This window comes from Passer montanus, unplaced genomic scaffold (assembly GCF_014805655.1).
Source record: "Passer montanus isolate IOZ18808 unplaced genomic scaffold, ASM1480565v1 scaffold464, whole genome shotgun sequence".
NCBI lineage: Eukaryota > Metazoa > Chordata > Aves > Passeriformes > Passeridae > Passer > Passer montanus.
In genome coordinates, this window is record NW_024369530.1 from 2,090 (window position 1) to 17,998 (window position 15,909).

The 15,909-nt window shown below is 62.4% G+C and overlaps 3 protein-coding genes across 3 annotated transcripts in view; 2 read left to right on the top strand and 1 right to left on the bottom strand.

Moving 5' to 3' along the window:
• Nucleotides 1-2,294: 2,294 nt before the first annotated feature.
• SUV39H1 (suppressor of variegation 3-9 homolog 1) lies at nt 2,295-5,828 on the top strand (the record flags this gene model as incomplete). The annotated part of the gene is made up of 5 exons (XM_039721715.1): nt 2,295-2,386; nt 2,978-3,482; nt 3,704-3,850; nt 4,625-4,754; nt 5,607-5,828. Coding segments are annotated over 5 exons (1,014 nt in total), but the record flags the coding sequence as incomplete, so codon positions are not given.
• Nucleotides 5,829-7,223: 1,395 nt separating this feature from the next.
• On the bottom strand, nt 7,224-12,960 carry WDR13 (WD repeat domain 13). Its single transcript, XM_039721712.1, has 6 exons — nt 12,561-12,960; nt 11,817-12,132; nt 11,136-11,299; nt 10,105-10,243; nt 8,243-8,379; nt 7,224-7,506 (listed from the first exon to the last, which is right to left on the bottom strand). The coding sequence occupies exons 1-6, from the start codon at nt 12,943-12,945 to the stop codon at nt 7,322-7,324; spliced, it is 1,326 nt and encodes a 441-aa protein (XP_039577646.1). The 5' UTR covers nt 12,946-12,960; the 3' UTR covers nt 7,224-7,321.
• Nucleotides 12,961-13,523: 563 nt separating this feature from the next.
• Nucleotides 13,524-15,909, top strand: part of TAZ (tafazzin) — an 8,536-nt gene continuing 6,150 nt past the window's right edge. Inside the window, exons 1-3 of the mRNA XM_039721713.1 lie at nt 13,524-13,654; nt 13,962-13,984; nt 15,123-15,273. Of these exons, the coding sequence (XP_039577647.1) occupies nt 13,546-13,654; nt 13,962-13,984; nt 15,123-15,273 (283 nt within the window). The 5' untranslated portion in view covers nt 13,524-13,545. The remainder of the gene's footprint in view (nt 13,655-13,961; nt 13,985-15,122; nt 15,274-15,909) is intronic.

The window sequence follows — 15,909 nt, forward strand, 5'->3', positions numbered from 1 at the left end:
GGGGGGGGAGGGGCCTCGGCTTTTCCTGCCCCTCCCCCCTTTGCCATCCCATCCCCCCCCACCCCCGCAGATGGCAAATAAACGCAGGAGTCACGTGACCGCTGGCCTCGTTAATTGATTAATTCATTCATTAATTAATTACCGTTTAATGAGCTCGGCTCGAGGAGGGGAAGCGGGAATGGAGCGGCTCGGGGAGGGGCTCCCGGGGGATCCCGGCTCCTCCAGCGGCTCCAAACCGGGAAAACCGCGGGGAAAATGGGGAAAAAACGGCGGAATTCGGGATCGGCGCCGCGCGCGGGGGCTGCTGGGAGCGGCATGCAAATGAGGCAGCGCCGCGGCCAATGGGAATCGGTCAATTCAGGCCGGTATGTAAATGAGGCATCGCGGGTGCTGCCGGGAGTGATATGCAAATCTACCGGCGGGACGGCCAATGGCGGGATCAGATATTATGCAAATGAAGCAGCGCGGCGACCAATAGAGAGCTGGCGGGAAGCTGAGAGTATGCAAATAAATCACGGCGCCAGCCAATGGGAGGCGCACAGCTAGCTGTCAGTATGCAAATCAGCACACGGTTCAGCCAATGGGCGCTGGGCGCGGGCGGAGGAAGCCCCGCCCCTCGCGCTGCCCGCCGGGCGGAAGCGGCGCCAGAAAAAAAAAGGGAAAAGGCGGAAAAAGACAAAAAAAAAGCGGCGGCGGCTGAAAATGGCGGAAAATTTAAAAGGTGGCGCGAGCGGGGCGGGCCCGAGGGGTCTCCGGGGGAGCGTGAGGGGGAGAACGCGGGCGGGGGGCGCTCTGAGGGGGCGGCGGCGCTTCCCGCGCGCGGCCGTTGGCGCCTGAGGGAAGCGGGGCAGGAACTCACCCAGGAACCCCAAACCAGGACCCCCCACAGACACTGGGAACCCAGCCAGGACCCCCAAACCGGGAAATGACACCCCAAGAATCTCTGACCCTGTCAGGCCCCAGAGGGTCCCTGGGCACTGGGGTCACTGCAGGACCCCCCAGACCTCGTGAGACCCCCAGAGTCCCCCAGATTCCTGTGTCCCTCCTGACCTTGTGAGACCCCACAGGGTGTCCAGATACTGGGGTCACTCTAGGACCCTCCTGATCTTGTCAGACCCCAAAGGATCCCCACAATGGGGTCACTGCAGGACCCCCCAGACCTCGTGAGACCCCCAGAGTCCCCCAGATTCCTGTGTCCCTCCTGACCTTGTGAGACCCCACAGGGTGTCCAGATACTGGGGTCACTCTAGGATTGGGGTCACTCTAGGACCCTCTTGATCTTGTGAGACCCCAAAGGATCCCCACAATGGGGTCACTCCAGGACCCCCCAGACCTTGTGAGACCCCCAGAGTCCCCCACATTCCTGAGTCCTTCTTGACCTTGTGAGACCCCACAGGGTGTCTTTGGACATTGGGGTCACTCGAGGATCCCCCAGACCTCATGAGACCCTCAGAGTCCCCCACATTCCTGTGTCCCTCCTGACTTTGTGAGACCCCACAGGGTGTCCAGATACTGGGGTCACTCTAGGATTGGGGTCACTCTAGGACTGCAGGACCCCCGTCAGACCCCAAAGGATCCCCACAATGGGGTCACTGCAGGACCCCCCAGACCTCATGAGACCCTCAGAGTCCCCCACATTCCTGTGGCCCTCCTGACCTTGTGAGACCCCACAGGGTGTCCAGATACTGGGGTCACTCTAGGATTGGGGTCACTCTAGGACCCTCCTGACCTCGTCAGACCCCTGAGTGCCCCCAAACCCTGGAATCCCCAAGATTCCTGGGTCCCTCCTGACCTTGTGAGACCCCACAGGCTCTCTGGACACTGGGGTCACCCCAGGAAACCCCTGACCCTATTAGACCCCAAAGGGTCCCTGGACATTGGGGTCACTTTAGGACTCTCCTGACCTCATCAGACCCCAGAAGTCTCTGGACACTGGGGTCACTCTAGGACCCCCTGATCCTATTAGGCCCCAAAGGACCCCCATAATGGGGTCACTCCAGGACCCCCCAGACCCCATGAGACCCTCAGAGTCCCCCACATGCCTGTGTCCCTCCTGACCTGGTGAGACCCCACAGGCTCTCTGGACACTGGGGTCATTCTAGGATTGGGGTCACTCCAGGACCCCCCTGACCTCATGAGACCCCTGGGTGCCCTAAATCCTGGACTCCTCCAGATTCCTCAGTCCCCGCTGACCTTGTGAGACATTGGGGTCACCCCAGCACTTTCTGAGCCCCCAGCCGGGGGTCCCCACTGCCCACCCCCATACCCCAACCCCTCGTTATCCCCCCCCACAGGACGAGGAGTTCTACCTGGTGAAGTGGCGCGGTTACCCCTCCTCCGCCAACACCTGGGAGCCGCGCCGCAACCTGCGCTGCCGCGGGCTGCTGCACCCAGAAGTCTCTGGACACTGGGGTCACTCTAGGACCCCCTGATCCTATTAGGCCCCAAAGGACCCCCATAATGGGGTCACTCCAGGACCCCCCAGACCTCATGAGACCCTCAGAGTCCCCCACATTCCTGTGTCCCTCCTGAGACCCCACAGGCCCTCTGGACACTGGGGTCACCCCAGGACTGTCCTGACCTGGTGAGACCCCAAAGGACCCCCACAATGGGGTCACTGCAGGACCCCCCAGACCTCATGAGACCCTCAGAGTCCCCCACATGCCTGTGTCCCTCCTGACCTGGTGAGACCCCACAGGCTCTCTGGACACTGGGGTCATTCTAGGATTGGGGTCACTCCAGGACCCCCCTGACCTCATGAGACCCCTGGGTGCCCTAAATCCTGGACTCCTCCAGATTCCTCGGTCCCCGCTGACCTTGTGAGACATTGGGGTCACCCCAGCACTTTCTGAGCCCCCAGCCGGGGGTCCCCACTGCCCACCCCCATACCCCAACCCCTCGTTATCCCCCCCCACAGGACGAGGAGTTCTACCTGGTGAAGTGGCGCGGTTACCCCTCCTCCGCCAACACCTGGGAGCCGCGCCGCAACCTGCGCTGCCCTGGCGCAGAAGGCGGAGCAGCGGCGGGCGCTGCGGCGCTGGGAGCGCCACCTGAACCGCACGCGCAGCCACCGCGGCCGCATCGCCGTGGAGAACGAGGTGGACCTGCACGGGCCGCCCCGCGACTTCGTCTACGTCAACGAGTACAAGGTGGGCGCGGGCGTGGCGCTGACCCCCGTGGCGGCCGGCTGCGAGTGCCGGGACTGCCTGGCCGAGGCCACGCTGGCCGGGGGCTGCTGCCCCGGCGCCTCGCGCAACAGGTTCGCCTACAACGAGGCCGGGCAGGTGCGGATCCGGGCGGGGCTGCCCATCTACGAGTGCAACTCGCGCTGCCGCTGCGGCGCCGAGTGCCCCAACCGCGTGGTGCAGCGCGGCATCCGCTACGACCTGTGCATCTTCCGCACCGGCGACGGGCGCGGCTGGGGCGTGCGCACATTGCAGCGCATCCGCAAGAACTCCTTCGTCATGGAGTACGTGGGGGAGGTGAGTGCCACAGGTGTGGGACAGGTGTGTGGGACACTACAGGTGTGTGTGACAGGTGTGACACAGCACAGGTGTGTCTGACAGGTGTGACACAGTACAGGTGTGCCCAGATGTGTGGGGTAGTCCAGGTGTGCCCCAGGTGTGACATGGTGCAGGTGTGCCCAGGTGTGTGGGGTGGGTCAGGTGTGCCCAGGTGTGTGACAGGTGTGTCCCTGTCCCAGATCATCACCTCGGAGGAGGCGGAGCGCCGGGGACAGGTGTACGACCGCCAGGGCGCCACGTACCTGTTCGACCTGGACTACGTGGAGGACGTGTACACCGTGGACGCCGCCCACTACGGCAACATCTCGCACTTCGTCAACCACAGCGTGAGTCGGCTCACCTGGGCTCAGGTGGGCTCACCTGGGCTCAGGTGGGCTTAGCTGGGCTCAGGTGTGGCTTTGTGTACACCGTGGACGCCGCCCACTACGGCAACATCTCGCACTTCGTCAACCACAGCGTGAGTCGGCTCACCTGGGCTCAGGTGTGGGCTCACCTGGGCTCAGGTGGGCTTAGCTGGGCTCAGGGGTGGCTTTACCTGGGCTCAGGTGTGGCTTTACCTGGTTCAGGTGTGGGTTTACCTGGGCTCAGGTGTGGCTTTACCTGGGCTCAGGTGTGGTTTTACTTGCCACAGGTGTGGTTTTACCTGCCATAGGTGTGGTTTTACCTGGGCTCAGGTGTGGTTTTACCTGGTTCAGGTATGGGTTTACCTGGGCTCAGGTGTGGCTTTGCCTGGGCTCAGGGGTGGTTTACCTGGGCACAGGTGTGCTTTACCTGGGCTCAGGTGTGGCTTTACCTGCGCTCAGGTGTGGGTTTACCTGGGCTCAGGTGTGGCTTTACCTGCCCACAGGTGAGGCTATACCTGCTCACAGCTGCGCCTTTACCTGTGCAGAGGTGTGGCCTTACCTGCCTTGTGGGTGGAGCTCCCAGCACCTTTTCCCCCAGCTGGGGGTGTGGCTCACCTGCCAGGTGTGGCTCACCTGTTGGGGTGGGTCAGGAGCTGTGGGTGTGGCTCACCTGGGGGGTGTGGCTCACCTGGGGGTGGGGCTCACCTGGGGGCGGGGCTCACCTGCCAGGTGTGCCTCACCTGCCGGGCGGGGCAGTGTGACCCCAACCTGCAGGTGTACAACGTGTTCATCGAGAACCTGGACCAGCGCCTGCCCCGCATCGCCCTGTTCGCCACCAGGCCCATCCGGGCCGGCGAGGAGCTCACCTTCGACTACAACATGCACGGTACTGACACACCTGTACCTGCCACACACCTGTATGTGTCCATATCACACACCTGTACCTGGCACACACCTGTCACACCTGTACGTGTCCATGTCACACACCTGTCCCTGCCCCCAGGCCCATCCGGGCCGGCGAGGAGCTCACCTTCGACTACAACATGCACGGTACTGACACACCTGGCACACACCTGTACCTGGCACACACCTGTCCCTGTCACACCTGTCCCTGGCACACCTGTACCTGTCACACCTGTACCTGTCACACCCCTGTCACACACCTGTATGTGGCACACCTGTACCTGCCACACCTGTCCCTGTCACACCTGTACCTGTCACACCTGTCTTGCACAGACCTCCCTCCCCTCAGCTCACCTGCACTGTGGGGTCAGGGGCACACCTGGGGGCTCCTGGCTGTACCTGGAGAGTTCTTGGGCACACCTGGAGGGTTCCTGGTCACACCTGGGGGGCTCCTGGGCACACCTGGGGGGTTCCAGGCCACACCTGGGGGGTTCCAGGCTGTACCTGGGGGGTTCCAGGCCACACCTGGGATGCCCAGGCTGTACCTGGGAGGCTCAGAGCCACACCTGGGGGGTCAGGGGCACACCTGGAGGGTGCCAGGCTGTACCTGGGGGTTCCTGGGCACACCTGGGGGGTTCCTGGGCACACCTGGGGGGTTCCTGGGCACACCTGGGGGGGTTCCAGGCTGTACCTGGGGGTTCCTGGGCACACCTGGGGGTTCCCGGGCACACCTGGGGGGTTCCAGGCTGTACCTGGGGGCTTCCTGGGCACACCTGGGGGTTCCTGGGCACACCTGGCCCGCCCCAGGTGCAGCTGAGCACACCTTTCCCCGCAGTGGACCCCGTGGACGCCGAGAGCACCCGCATGGACTCCAACTTCGGGCTGGTGGGGGGGTCCCTGGGGGGCTCCCCCCGCGCCCGCGGCCGCATCGAGTGCAAGTGCGGGGCGGCCTCGTGCCGCAAGTTCCTGTTCTGAAACACCTGGGCCACACCTGGGCCACACCCACCGCACACCTGGGCCACGCCTCCACTGCCGCCCGCAGCGCCTGGGGGGTGGGGGGGGTTCTGAGGGGGTTTGGGGGACCCCAGGTGGGGTTTGGGGGATCCCAGGTGGGTTTTGGGGGGCTCCAGGTGGGGTTTGGGGGGCTCCAGGTGGGGTTTGGGTATATAATTTTATAGCAGCAAAAGGAAAAATGCAGTGTGCACTAATTATTTTTATGGCAAATTAATAAAATCATCTGATAGGAAGGAACATATTCTCTCCTTTTGCTCCCTCAAACTGGCTCCCTACTTGCTGTCCTGTAAAACTGCAACATAAGTACTCTGTAAGGCTGCCCCTGATCCTCAAAAGATCAAAGCAGCCTCTTCATAGAGGACTGAACTGTGCAGGGCCAGCAGTACATGCTACAATAAATATCTGAGCATCCATTGTTTATCAAGGACTAAGGAGAGCAGAAGGTTATATTAAAGAAGAAAAGTGCCACACGATGACAACACCTGTGCAGTTCTAAGGCCGTGCTGGGGGAATTTTGGGGGTTCCAGGTGGGTTTTGGGGGTCTCCAGGTGTGCTGGGGGTGCCACACGATGGCACCTGGAGCCATGGAGGTCCCACTGGGGCAGTTTTGGGGGGGTCCCAGGGGGGGTTTGGGGATGTTTTGGGGGGGGTCTGTGGATTTTGGGGAGAGGCTGAAGGGTTTTGGGAAAGGTTTCGGAGGTTTTGGGGTCACACGGCGCTGCCAAACCTCAAGAACCAGACTGGGTGGACTGAGGGAATTTTGGGGGAGTTTTGGGATTTTTGGGGTGGTTTTGAGGAAGATTTTAAGAAGGATTTTAAGGTATTTTGGGGGGTGTTTTGGGAAAGATTTTGAGGTATTTTGGGAAGGATCTTGGGTGTTTTGGGCAGGATTTGGGGGGATGTTTTGGGTAGGACTTTGGGGCATTTTGGGCAGGATTTGTGGTTTTTTTGGGAAGGATTTTGGGTTTTTTTGGGAAGGATTTTGGGGCATTTTGGGCAGGATTTGTGGGTTTTTTGGGAAGGATTTTGGGGCATTTTGGGCAGGATTTTGGAGGGTGTTTTGGGCAGGATTTTGGGGGATGTTTTGGGCAGGATCTTGGGGTGTTTTGGGCAGGATTTTGGGATTTTTTGGGAAAGATTTTGGGGTTTTTTGGGAAGGATTTTGGGGTGTTTTGGACAGGATTTTGGGGGGGTGTTTTGGGCAAGATTTTAAGGTATTTTGGACAGGATTTTGAGATGTTTTGGGCAGGATTTCTGGGTATTTTGGACAGAATTTTGAGGGGTTTTGGGCAGGATTTTGGGGTATTTTGGGCAGGATCTTGGACGGTGTTTTGGGCAGGATTTTGAGGTGTTTTGGGCAGGATTTTGAGGTGTTTTGGGCAGGATTTTGGGGCATTTTGGTGCCGCACGCCGCTCTCAAAACTCCGCACTCTGAGGCCACGCGTGGCATTTCGGGCTGGTTTTTGGGGTATTTTGGGGTGCTCTGGGGGTATTTCCAGGCAGATCTGGGGGCTCTCCGTGGCGATCTGGGGCGCCTCAGGCGTGCTGGCGCCGCCAGACGATGACGGTGCCGGCGGCGTCCCCCGAGGCCAGCAGGGACTCGTCGCAGTTGAAGGCCACGGCCAGCACGGCGGCCCCGTGGCCCTGCAGCGTGTTCACCGTGGCCCGCGCCGCGCGCCCCACGTCGAAGAAGTGCACGGAGGCGTCCTCGCTGCCCGTCACTGCGGGGACACGGGGACATTGGGGACATGAGGGACAGGGGTGAGAGATGGGATCCCATCGATCCCCTCGCTGCCCGTCACTGCCGGGGACACGGGGACATTGGGGGCATCAGGGACATCAAGGATATTGGGGACAGGAGTCGGGATGTGATCCCACTGACCCCCTTGCTGCCCGTCAGTGTGGGGACATCAGGGACATTGAGGACACGAGGGACAGGGGTGAAGGATGGGATCCCACTGACCCCCTTGCTGCCCATCAGTGTCTGTCACTGTGGGGACATCAGGGGCATTGGGGACAGTGATAAGGGATGGCACCCAACTGCCCTCCTTGCTGCCCCTCACTGTGGGGACACTGGGGACACGGATAAGGAATGTGATCCCACTGACCCCCTCACTGCCTGTCATTGTTGGGGACATCGGGGACACTGGGGACAGGCTCAGGGCTGAGATTTCAGTGCCCCCCTCGCTGCCCGGCACTCTTGGGGACAACAAGGACAGCTGTGACCTCCCTGCTGCCTGTCACTGCCTGGGGACATGGGGACATGGCTGGGGGGTGGCGCTGTCCCTGCGCCCACCCATCCCTCCCAGTCCATCCCAGTTTGTCCCAGTCTCTCCCAGTCCATTCCCAGTTTGTCCTGTTCATTCCCAGTCCCTCCCAGTCCATTCCCAGTCCCTCCCAGTCCATTCCAGTTTGTCCCAGTCCCCCCCAGTCCGTCCCAGTGCTCCCAGTGCTCACCCACGCAGGCTCCCTGCCGGAAGGACATCAGGGGGCAGAAGCAGCTCCTCAGGGGCTGCTCCCGGTGCCGCGTGGGGAAACTGCGCCGGAGCCGCAGCCCCGGGGCGCCCGAGCCCCCCTCGTCCTCCACCACCCTGGCGTGGGGGGAAAGGGGTTAGAAACACCCAAAAATCAACCAAAAAACCCCAAAAATCACCCCAAAAACCCTCCCGAGTCATCCTCGTCCTCCACCACCCTGGGGTGGAGAAAAAATTATCAGAAACACCCAAAATCACCCCAAAAATGACCTCAAAATGACCCCGAGCTCCCTTCATGCTCCACCACCCTGGGCAGGGGGAAACAGGGTCAGAAAAACCCAAAAAAAACCCCAAAATCGCCCCAAAAACCCTCCTGAGCCCTCATCATTCACCACCCTGGAGGGACCAAACAAGGGGTCACAAATACCCAAAAATCACCCCAAAAACCCTCCTGAGCCCTCATCATCCTCCACCACCCTGGAGGGACCAAACAAGGGGTCACAAATACCCAAAAATCACCCCAAAAACCTCCCAGGACCAGAAGAGCAGCAGGCGGTCAGGGTGGGCGTTCACCGGCAGCGATGGATCCAGTTCACCCCAAATCCCCCAATCCCCCAGCCCCTCCTCAGCCCCCCAAAGGTTCCCCGATGTCCCCCCGATGTCCCCAAGCCCCCCCGATGTCAGGGGCTGGGGGGGCACCCTAAAACCATCCCGAGACCCCAAAACCCACCCTGAGACCCCCAAACCCATCCTGAGACCCCCTAAACCCACCCCAGTGTCCCCCCAAGCCGCCTTGCCCGTGGAGATGTTCACCACGTGCACCATGTGCCGGGCACTGCCCACCTGGGGGGCACAAACCTGCCTGAGACCCCCCAAATCCCCCCCAAACCTGCCCCAAGACCCCCAATTCCGCCCCAAAATCCACCCCGGTGCCGCCCTGAGCCGCCTTGCCCGTGGAGATGTTCACCACGTGCACCATGTGCCGGGCACTGCCCACCTGGGGGGCAAAGAGGGGCTGGGGGGGCACCCTGGGACCCCCAAACCCATCCTGAGACCCCAAAACCCACCCTGAGACCCCCAAAATCCTCCCCGAGCCGCCTTGCCCGTGGAGATGTTCACAACCCGCACCATGTGCTGGGCACTGCCCACCTGGGGGGCAGGGGGGAGGGTCACTCGGAGACCCCCAGACCCCCCCCAAGACCCCCAAAGCTGCCCGAGCCTGAAACGTTTGAGGGTCCCAGGAGGGGCTCTCAGAGCTGGGATGTTCAGGGTGTTTTTTGGGGTACTTTAGGGTATTTTGGGGTTTCTCTCACCACGGTCAGGTTGTTGTTGAGCGGCTGGAACGCACAGCACAGCAGCGCAGGGGTGGGTTTGGGGGGATGTTTGGGGGTCCCAGGAGGGGCTCTCAGGGCTGTGACATTTTTAAGCTATTTTAGGGCAGTTTTAGGATATTTTGGGGTTTCTCTCACCATGGTCAGGTTGTTGTTGAGCGGCTGGAAGGCGCAGCACAGCCCCGTTGGGGTTGGGTTTGGGGGGATGTTTGGGGGTCCCAAGAGGGGCTCTCAGGGCTGTGATGTTCAGGGTGTTTTTTGGGGTATTTTAGGGCAGTTTTAGTGTTTTCCTCACCACGGTCAGATTGTTATTGAGCGGCTGGAAGGCGCAGCACAGCAGCGCAGCCCCATCGAGGTCAGGTTTGGGGGGATGTTTGGGGCTCTCAGATCTCTGGGGTTTCAGGACAATTTTAGGGTATTTTAGGACAGTTTTAGGGTTTCTCTCACCACGGTCAGGTTGTTGTTGAGTGGCTGGAAGGCGCAGCACAGCAGCGCAGGGTTGGGTTTGGGGGGATGTTTGGGGGTACGGTCGGGGCAGGCGTTCACCAGCAGCGATGGATCCGGCGCCTCCCGGCTGGCCCAAGCCCGGGCCGAGAGCGACGTGATGGAGCCGCCGGCCTGGACCAGCACCCGCGAGGCCTTGGTCAGCCGGCCTGGGGGGCAGGCAGTGAGACCCCCCCTCAAAATACCCCACAGTGCCCCCCAGGACCTCACAGTGCCCCCCAGTACAGCCCCAGTACTGCCCAGTGCCCCCTGGACCAGCACCTGCAAGGCCTTGGTCAGCTGGCCTGGGGGGGCAGGGAGGGAGACCCCCCCAAAAAACCACTTAACACTGCCCCAGTGCCCCCCAGTACAGCCCCAGTGCCTCCCAGTGCACCCAGTACTGCCCAGTGCCCCCTGGACCAGCACCTGCAAGGCCTTGGTCAGCTGGCCTGGGGGGGCAGGGAGGGAGACCCCCCAAAAAACCACCTAACACTGCCCCAGTGCCCCCCAGTACAGCCCCAGTGCCCCCCAGTACAGCCCCAGTGCCTCCCAGTGCAGCCCTAGTGCCTCCCAGTACCAACCAGTGCCCCCCAATCCCTCCCAGTGCCCGCCTGGACCCGCACTGGCAAAGCCTTGATCAGCCAGCCTGGGGGGGGGAGGATGTGGGACACCCCCAGTGCCACCCAGTACAGCCCAGTGCCCCCCAGTTGCTCTGTACCCACCCCCCAGTGTCCCCCAGTCTGTCCCAGTGCCTCCCAGTGCCAGGGTCAAACAGGGAAGACACGGACTGCCCGTTGTCCCCCAGTCCCTCCCAATCCCTTCCCAGTCCATCCCAATCCTTTTCCAGTCCCTCTCAGTCCCTCCCAGTCCATCCCAGTCCTTCCCAGTACCCTCCATCCCCTCCCAGTCCCTCCCAATCCCTTTCCCTGTCCATCCCAAACCCTTTCCCAATCCATCCCAGTCCCTCCAATCCATCCCAGTCCATCCCAGTCCCTCCCAGTCCCTTTCCCAATCCCCTCCCACTCCATCCCAGTCCCTCCCAGTGCCCCCCAGTGCCGGTACCGGTGCCGGGGTCGCACAGGAACGAGGACACGGAGCCGCGGTCGTCCCCGGCCCACAGGACGCGCCCGGGGGCGTCGAAGCAGAGGGCGAGGACGCGCCCGGGGAGGCGCCCGGTGCCGCCGCGAGCCGCCTTGCCCGTGGACCCAGACCCTTTCAGATGACACCTGAGACCCCCCCCCAGACCCCTCTCAGGGGACGCCTGAGACCCCTCAGCTGCTCTCAGGGAATACCTCAGACCCCTCAGTCCCCCTCAGATGACAGCCGAGCCCCCAGCCCCCCCCAGGGGACACCTGAGACCCCTCCAGGGGATACCTGAAGCTCCCCCAGGGACACCTGAGACCCCCCAGCCCCCCGTACCTGCGCTGTCCAGGTGCTGGTCGAAGACGTGGAACACGCCCGCGAAGGCGTAGTTCTCGCTCAGGGTGGTGTCCCCGGCCATGGCCCGGCTGGCCTCGGCCAGGGGGGTGGGCACCACCCCGGGGGGGCTGCGGGAGATGGGGGGGACAGCGTGAGACCCCCCCCAAATCGATCTGAACCCCCCCAGACTCCCTGAGCCCAACCCGGCACCCCCCCGTGCCCTGCAATGGTTTAGTCCAGGGGGGTGGGGACCCTCGTGGGGGGGAGGGGCAATGGGAGACCCCGCCCCCAGGACCCTGAGACCCCTCCCCAGGACCCTGAGACCCCTCCCCAGCACAGGCGCAGCACAGCAGCGCAGCCCCATCGGGGTCCGGCACGCGGCGGATGCAGCGCCCGTCCCCGGGGTCCCAGAGGCGCAGGGTCCCGTCCAGCGAGGCGGACACGAGCACGTCGTTGGACAGCGACCAGGCAAAGTCGGAGACGCCGGCGCCGTGGCCGCGGAGCCGCCGCAGCACGGCCGGGGGCCCGGGGGCCAGGCGGCACACGGACAGCGTCCCGTCCAGGGAGCAGCACGCCAGCAGGTGCCGCTCGTCGTGGGCAAACTGCACCTTCCGCACTGGGGGGAAAGGGGAGACCCCTCCTCAAAATTTACAGGGCTAGGGAAGACCCCCAGAGCCAGGGGAGACCCCCCCCAAAACAAAAAGTCCCCCCCAGAGCTGGGGGAGCCCCCAGACCCTGCAAAAAACTGAGGCTCCTGCCCTGGGGAGGGACATGGGGGACAGCTGAGACCCCCCAGGGGACAGCTGAGACCCCCCCAGACCCCCTCAGGGTCACCCCAGGGACACCTGAGACCCCCCCAGGGGACACCTGAGCCCCCCCAGGCTCCCCCAGTGGACACCTGAGACCCCCCAAATCTCCTGCCCTGGGGAGGGACATGGGGGACAGCTGAGACCCCCCAGGGGACAGCTGAGACCCCCCCAGACCCCCTCAGAGTCACCCCAGAGACACCTGAGACCCCTCCAGGGGACACCTGAGCCCCCCCAGGCTCCCCCAGTGGACACCTGAGACCCCCCAAATCCCCCTGAGGCCCCACCAAGGACACCTGAGATTGGCGCTGCGCCAGGAGCCGCGCCCGCAGCCGCAGGTACCAGCGCCGCGCCTCGCCCGCCAGGTGCCCGCCCTGCGCCCGCTCCCGCAGCAGCTGCGAGCGCCGCCGCACGTACTGCGTGCGGAACTGCGGCAGCTGCGGCGTGCGGTACGCCGCGTACCTGCGACAGGTGAGACACAGGTAAGGGACAGGTGAGACAAGGGATAAACAGGTAAAAAATGGGGTTAATTCCACCCAAAACCAGAGAAATTCCACCCAAAACCAGCCCCAGGTGTGCAGAACTGTGGCAGTTGTGGGATGTAGCACACTGCACACCTGCACAGGTGAGACAGGTGAGGAACACATGAGAAACAGGTTAGGGACAGGTAAAAAAATGGGGTTAATTCCACCCAAAACCAGAGAAATTCCACCCAAAACCAGCCCCAGGTGTGCGGAACTGCGGCAGATGTGGTGTGCGGTACGCCGCGTACCTGAGGGACAGGTGAGACACAGGTGAGACAGGTGACAAACAGGTGAGGAACAGGTGAGACAGGGGAGATAGGGGAGAGACAGGTGAGAAATGGGGTTAATTCCACCCAAAACCAGAGAAATTCCACCCAAAACCAGACCCAAACACGCGGAACTGTGGCAGATGTGGTGTGCGGTACGCCGCGTACCTGGGACAGGTGAGACGGGGAAAAACAGGTAAAAAATGGGGTCAATTCCACCCAAACCCAGAGAAATTCCACCCCAAAATAGGCCCAAAAATGCAGAACTGCGGCAGCTGTGGGATGCAGTACACTGCACACCTGCACAGGTGGGACAGGTGAGAGAGGTGAGGAATGGGTTCAATCCCACCTAAAACCAGAAAAATTCCACCCAAAAATCGACTCAAGAACGTAGAACTGTGGTAGCTGCGGCGTGCGGTACACTGCACAGGGCCGGGGGCCGGTGCCCCCCCCGAGGATGCCGCTGGCCGTGCAGTGGCCGTTCCCCGCGGAGCCGTCGCGGCGCTGGGCCCTGGCGAGCCGCGTGGTCACGGGCCTGGTGGGCACCTACAGCTGCGTGTGGACCCGTGAGTGACCCCCCCAAATCCCGGGTATGAGGGGAGACCGCCCCCAAATCCCGGTTGTGAGGGGAGACCGCCCCCAAAATCCCGGGTATGAGGGGAAACCCCCCCCAAATCCCGGTTCTGAGGGGAGACCCCCCCCAAATCCCGGTTATGAGGGGAAACCGACCCCAAGATCCCTGTTCTGAGGGGAGACCCCTCCCCAAATCCCGGTTGTGAGGGGAAACCCCCCCCAAAAATCCCGGGTATGAGGGGAAACCCCCCCCAAAATCCCGGGTATGAGGAGAGACACCCCCCAAATCCCGGTTATGAGGGGAAACCCCCCCCAAATCCCGGGTATGAGGGGAAACTGCCCCCAAAATCCTGTTTTGAGGGGAGACACCCCCCCAGATCCCAGTTCTGAGGGGAGACCCCTCCCCAAAAAATCCTGCCTTGTCATCCCCAGAGCCAATCTGGGCGGGGGTCCCATTCCTTTATCTGCTCCCTCCCCCCCCAAATAAGTCTGGGACCCCCCAAATCCTTTCAGATCCTCGGGACCACCCCCCAAATATATTTGGGACCCCTCCCCAAACAACCCTGGCTCCTTTAGGATCCCCCAAAACCCTTCAGACCCCCCCAGGACCCCCCCAAATTCCTCCTCCAACCCCTTTGGAACCCCTTGGGACCCCCTGGGGACCCTCTGGGGCCCCTTGGGGACCCTCCCAACTCCCTTAAACCTCCTTGAGGACCCCCCAGGACCCCCCAAAACCCTTCAGACCCCACCCAAATTCCCCAATCGCTCTCCAGACCCCTCCCCGGGACCCCCCATCACTCTCCAGACCCCCCTGGGACCCCCCAAAACCCTTCAGACCCCCCCAGAACCCTGGGGGTCCCTGGGCTGTTTTTGGGGCACTCCTGGGGGAGTTTTGGGGTGTTCCAGGGATATTTTTGAGGTGGTTTTGGGCCGGTTTTGTGCTGTTTTTGGGGTGTCCCGGGGTTGTTTTTGGGGTGGTTTTGGGGGCTGGTTTTGGGGGTCTTTGGGGGTGTTTTTGGGGTGTCCCTGGGGGGTATTTTTGAGGTGGTTTTGGGGTGTTCTGGGGCTGTTTTGGGGTGGTTTTGGGGGTCTCTGGGCTGGTTTTGGGGTGTCCCGGGGCAGTTTTGTGCTGTTTTTGGGGTGGTTTTGTGCTGTTTTTGGGGTGTCCTGGGGCAGTTTTGTGCTGTTTTTGGGGTGGTTTTGTGCTGTTTTTGGGGTGGTTTTTTGCTGTTTTTGGGGTGTTTGTGGGGGCTGGTTTTGGGGTGTCCCGGGGCTGTTTTTGGGGTGTTTGTGGGGGCTGTTTTTGGGGCTGTTTTGTGCTGTTTTTGGGGTGTTTTTGTGCTGTTTTTGGGGGTCTCTGGGCTGGTTTTGGGGTGTCCCAGGGCAGTTTTGTGCTGTTTTTGGGGTGGTTTTTTGCTGTTTTTGGGGCTGTTTTGTGCTGGTTTTGGGGTGGTTTTGTGCAGTTTTTGGGGTGTCCCGGGGCTGTTTGGGGGTCCCAGCGCCCCCTCCCCACATTTCCCCCCCAGGACCCCCACGGCCGCTGACATTTGCTTCACGCGGGAGCTGCACGCGCTCTTCTTCAGCCTGGGGCGCTGCGTGCCCGTCTGCCGCGGTGACTGGGGGAACTGGGAGGGACTGGGAGGGACTGGGGGGGACTGGGAGGGACTGGGAGCACTGGGAATGGGACTGGGGGGGACTGGGAGCACTGCGTGCCCGTCTGCCGCGGTGACTGGGGGAACTGGGAGGGACTGGGAGGGACTGGGGGGGACTGGGAGGGACTGGCAGCACTGGGAATGGNTCTGCCGCGGTGACTGGGGACACTGGGAGGGACTGGGAGGGACTGGGAGCACTGGGAGGGACTGGGAGCACTGGGAATGGACTGGGAATGGACTGGGGGGGACTGGGAGTGCTGCGTGCCCGTGTGCCGCGGTGACTGGGAGCACTGGGAGGGACTGGGAATGGACTGGGGGGACTGGGACAAACTGGGAGGGACTGGGAATGGATTGGGAGCACTGGGAATGGGACTGGGAATGGGACTGGGAGGGACTGGGAATGGAGTGGGAATGGGACTGGGAGCACTGGGAGAGACTGGGATGGACTGGGGGCGACTGGGAGGGAACTGGAGGGGAACTGGGGGGGACTGGGATGGACTGGGAGGGACTGGGAATGGAACTGGGGGCGCTGTGTGCCCGTCTGCCGCGGTGACTGGGGACACTGGGAGCACTGGGAGGGTACTGGGGGGGGCTGG

Bases quoted from the DNA above. Each gene is read 5' to 3' on its own strand.
- WDR13 (XM_039721712.1), bottom strand. From the start codon at position 12,945: ATGTGTTCCTCACCTGTCTCACCTGTGCAGGTGTGCAGTGTGCTACAT. The intron at 10,244-11,135 runs GTACCGGCACTG...CCTGCCCCCCAG, and splicing joins CCTGTGCGACCCCGGCACCG to GCCGGCTGACCAAGGCCTCG. The intron at 7,507-8,242 runs GTGAGCACTGGG...GTGTCCCCGCAG, and splicing joins CCGGCAGGGAGCCTGCGTGG to TGACGGGCAGCGAGGACGCC.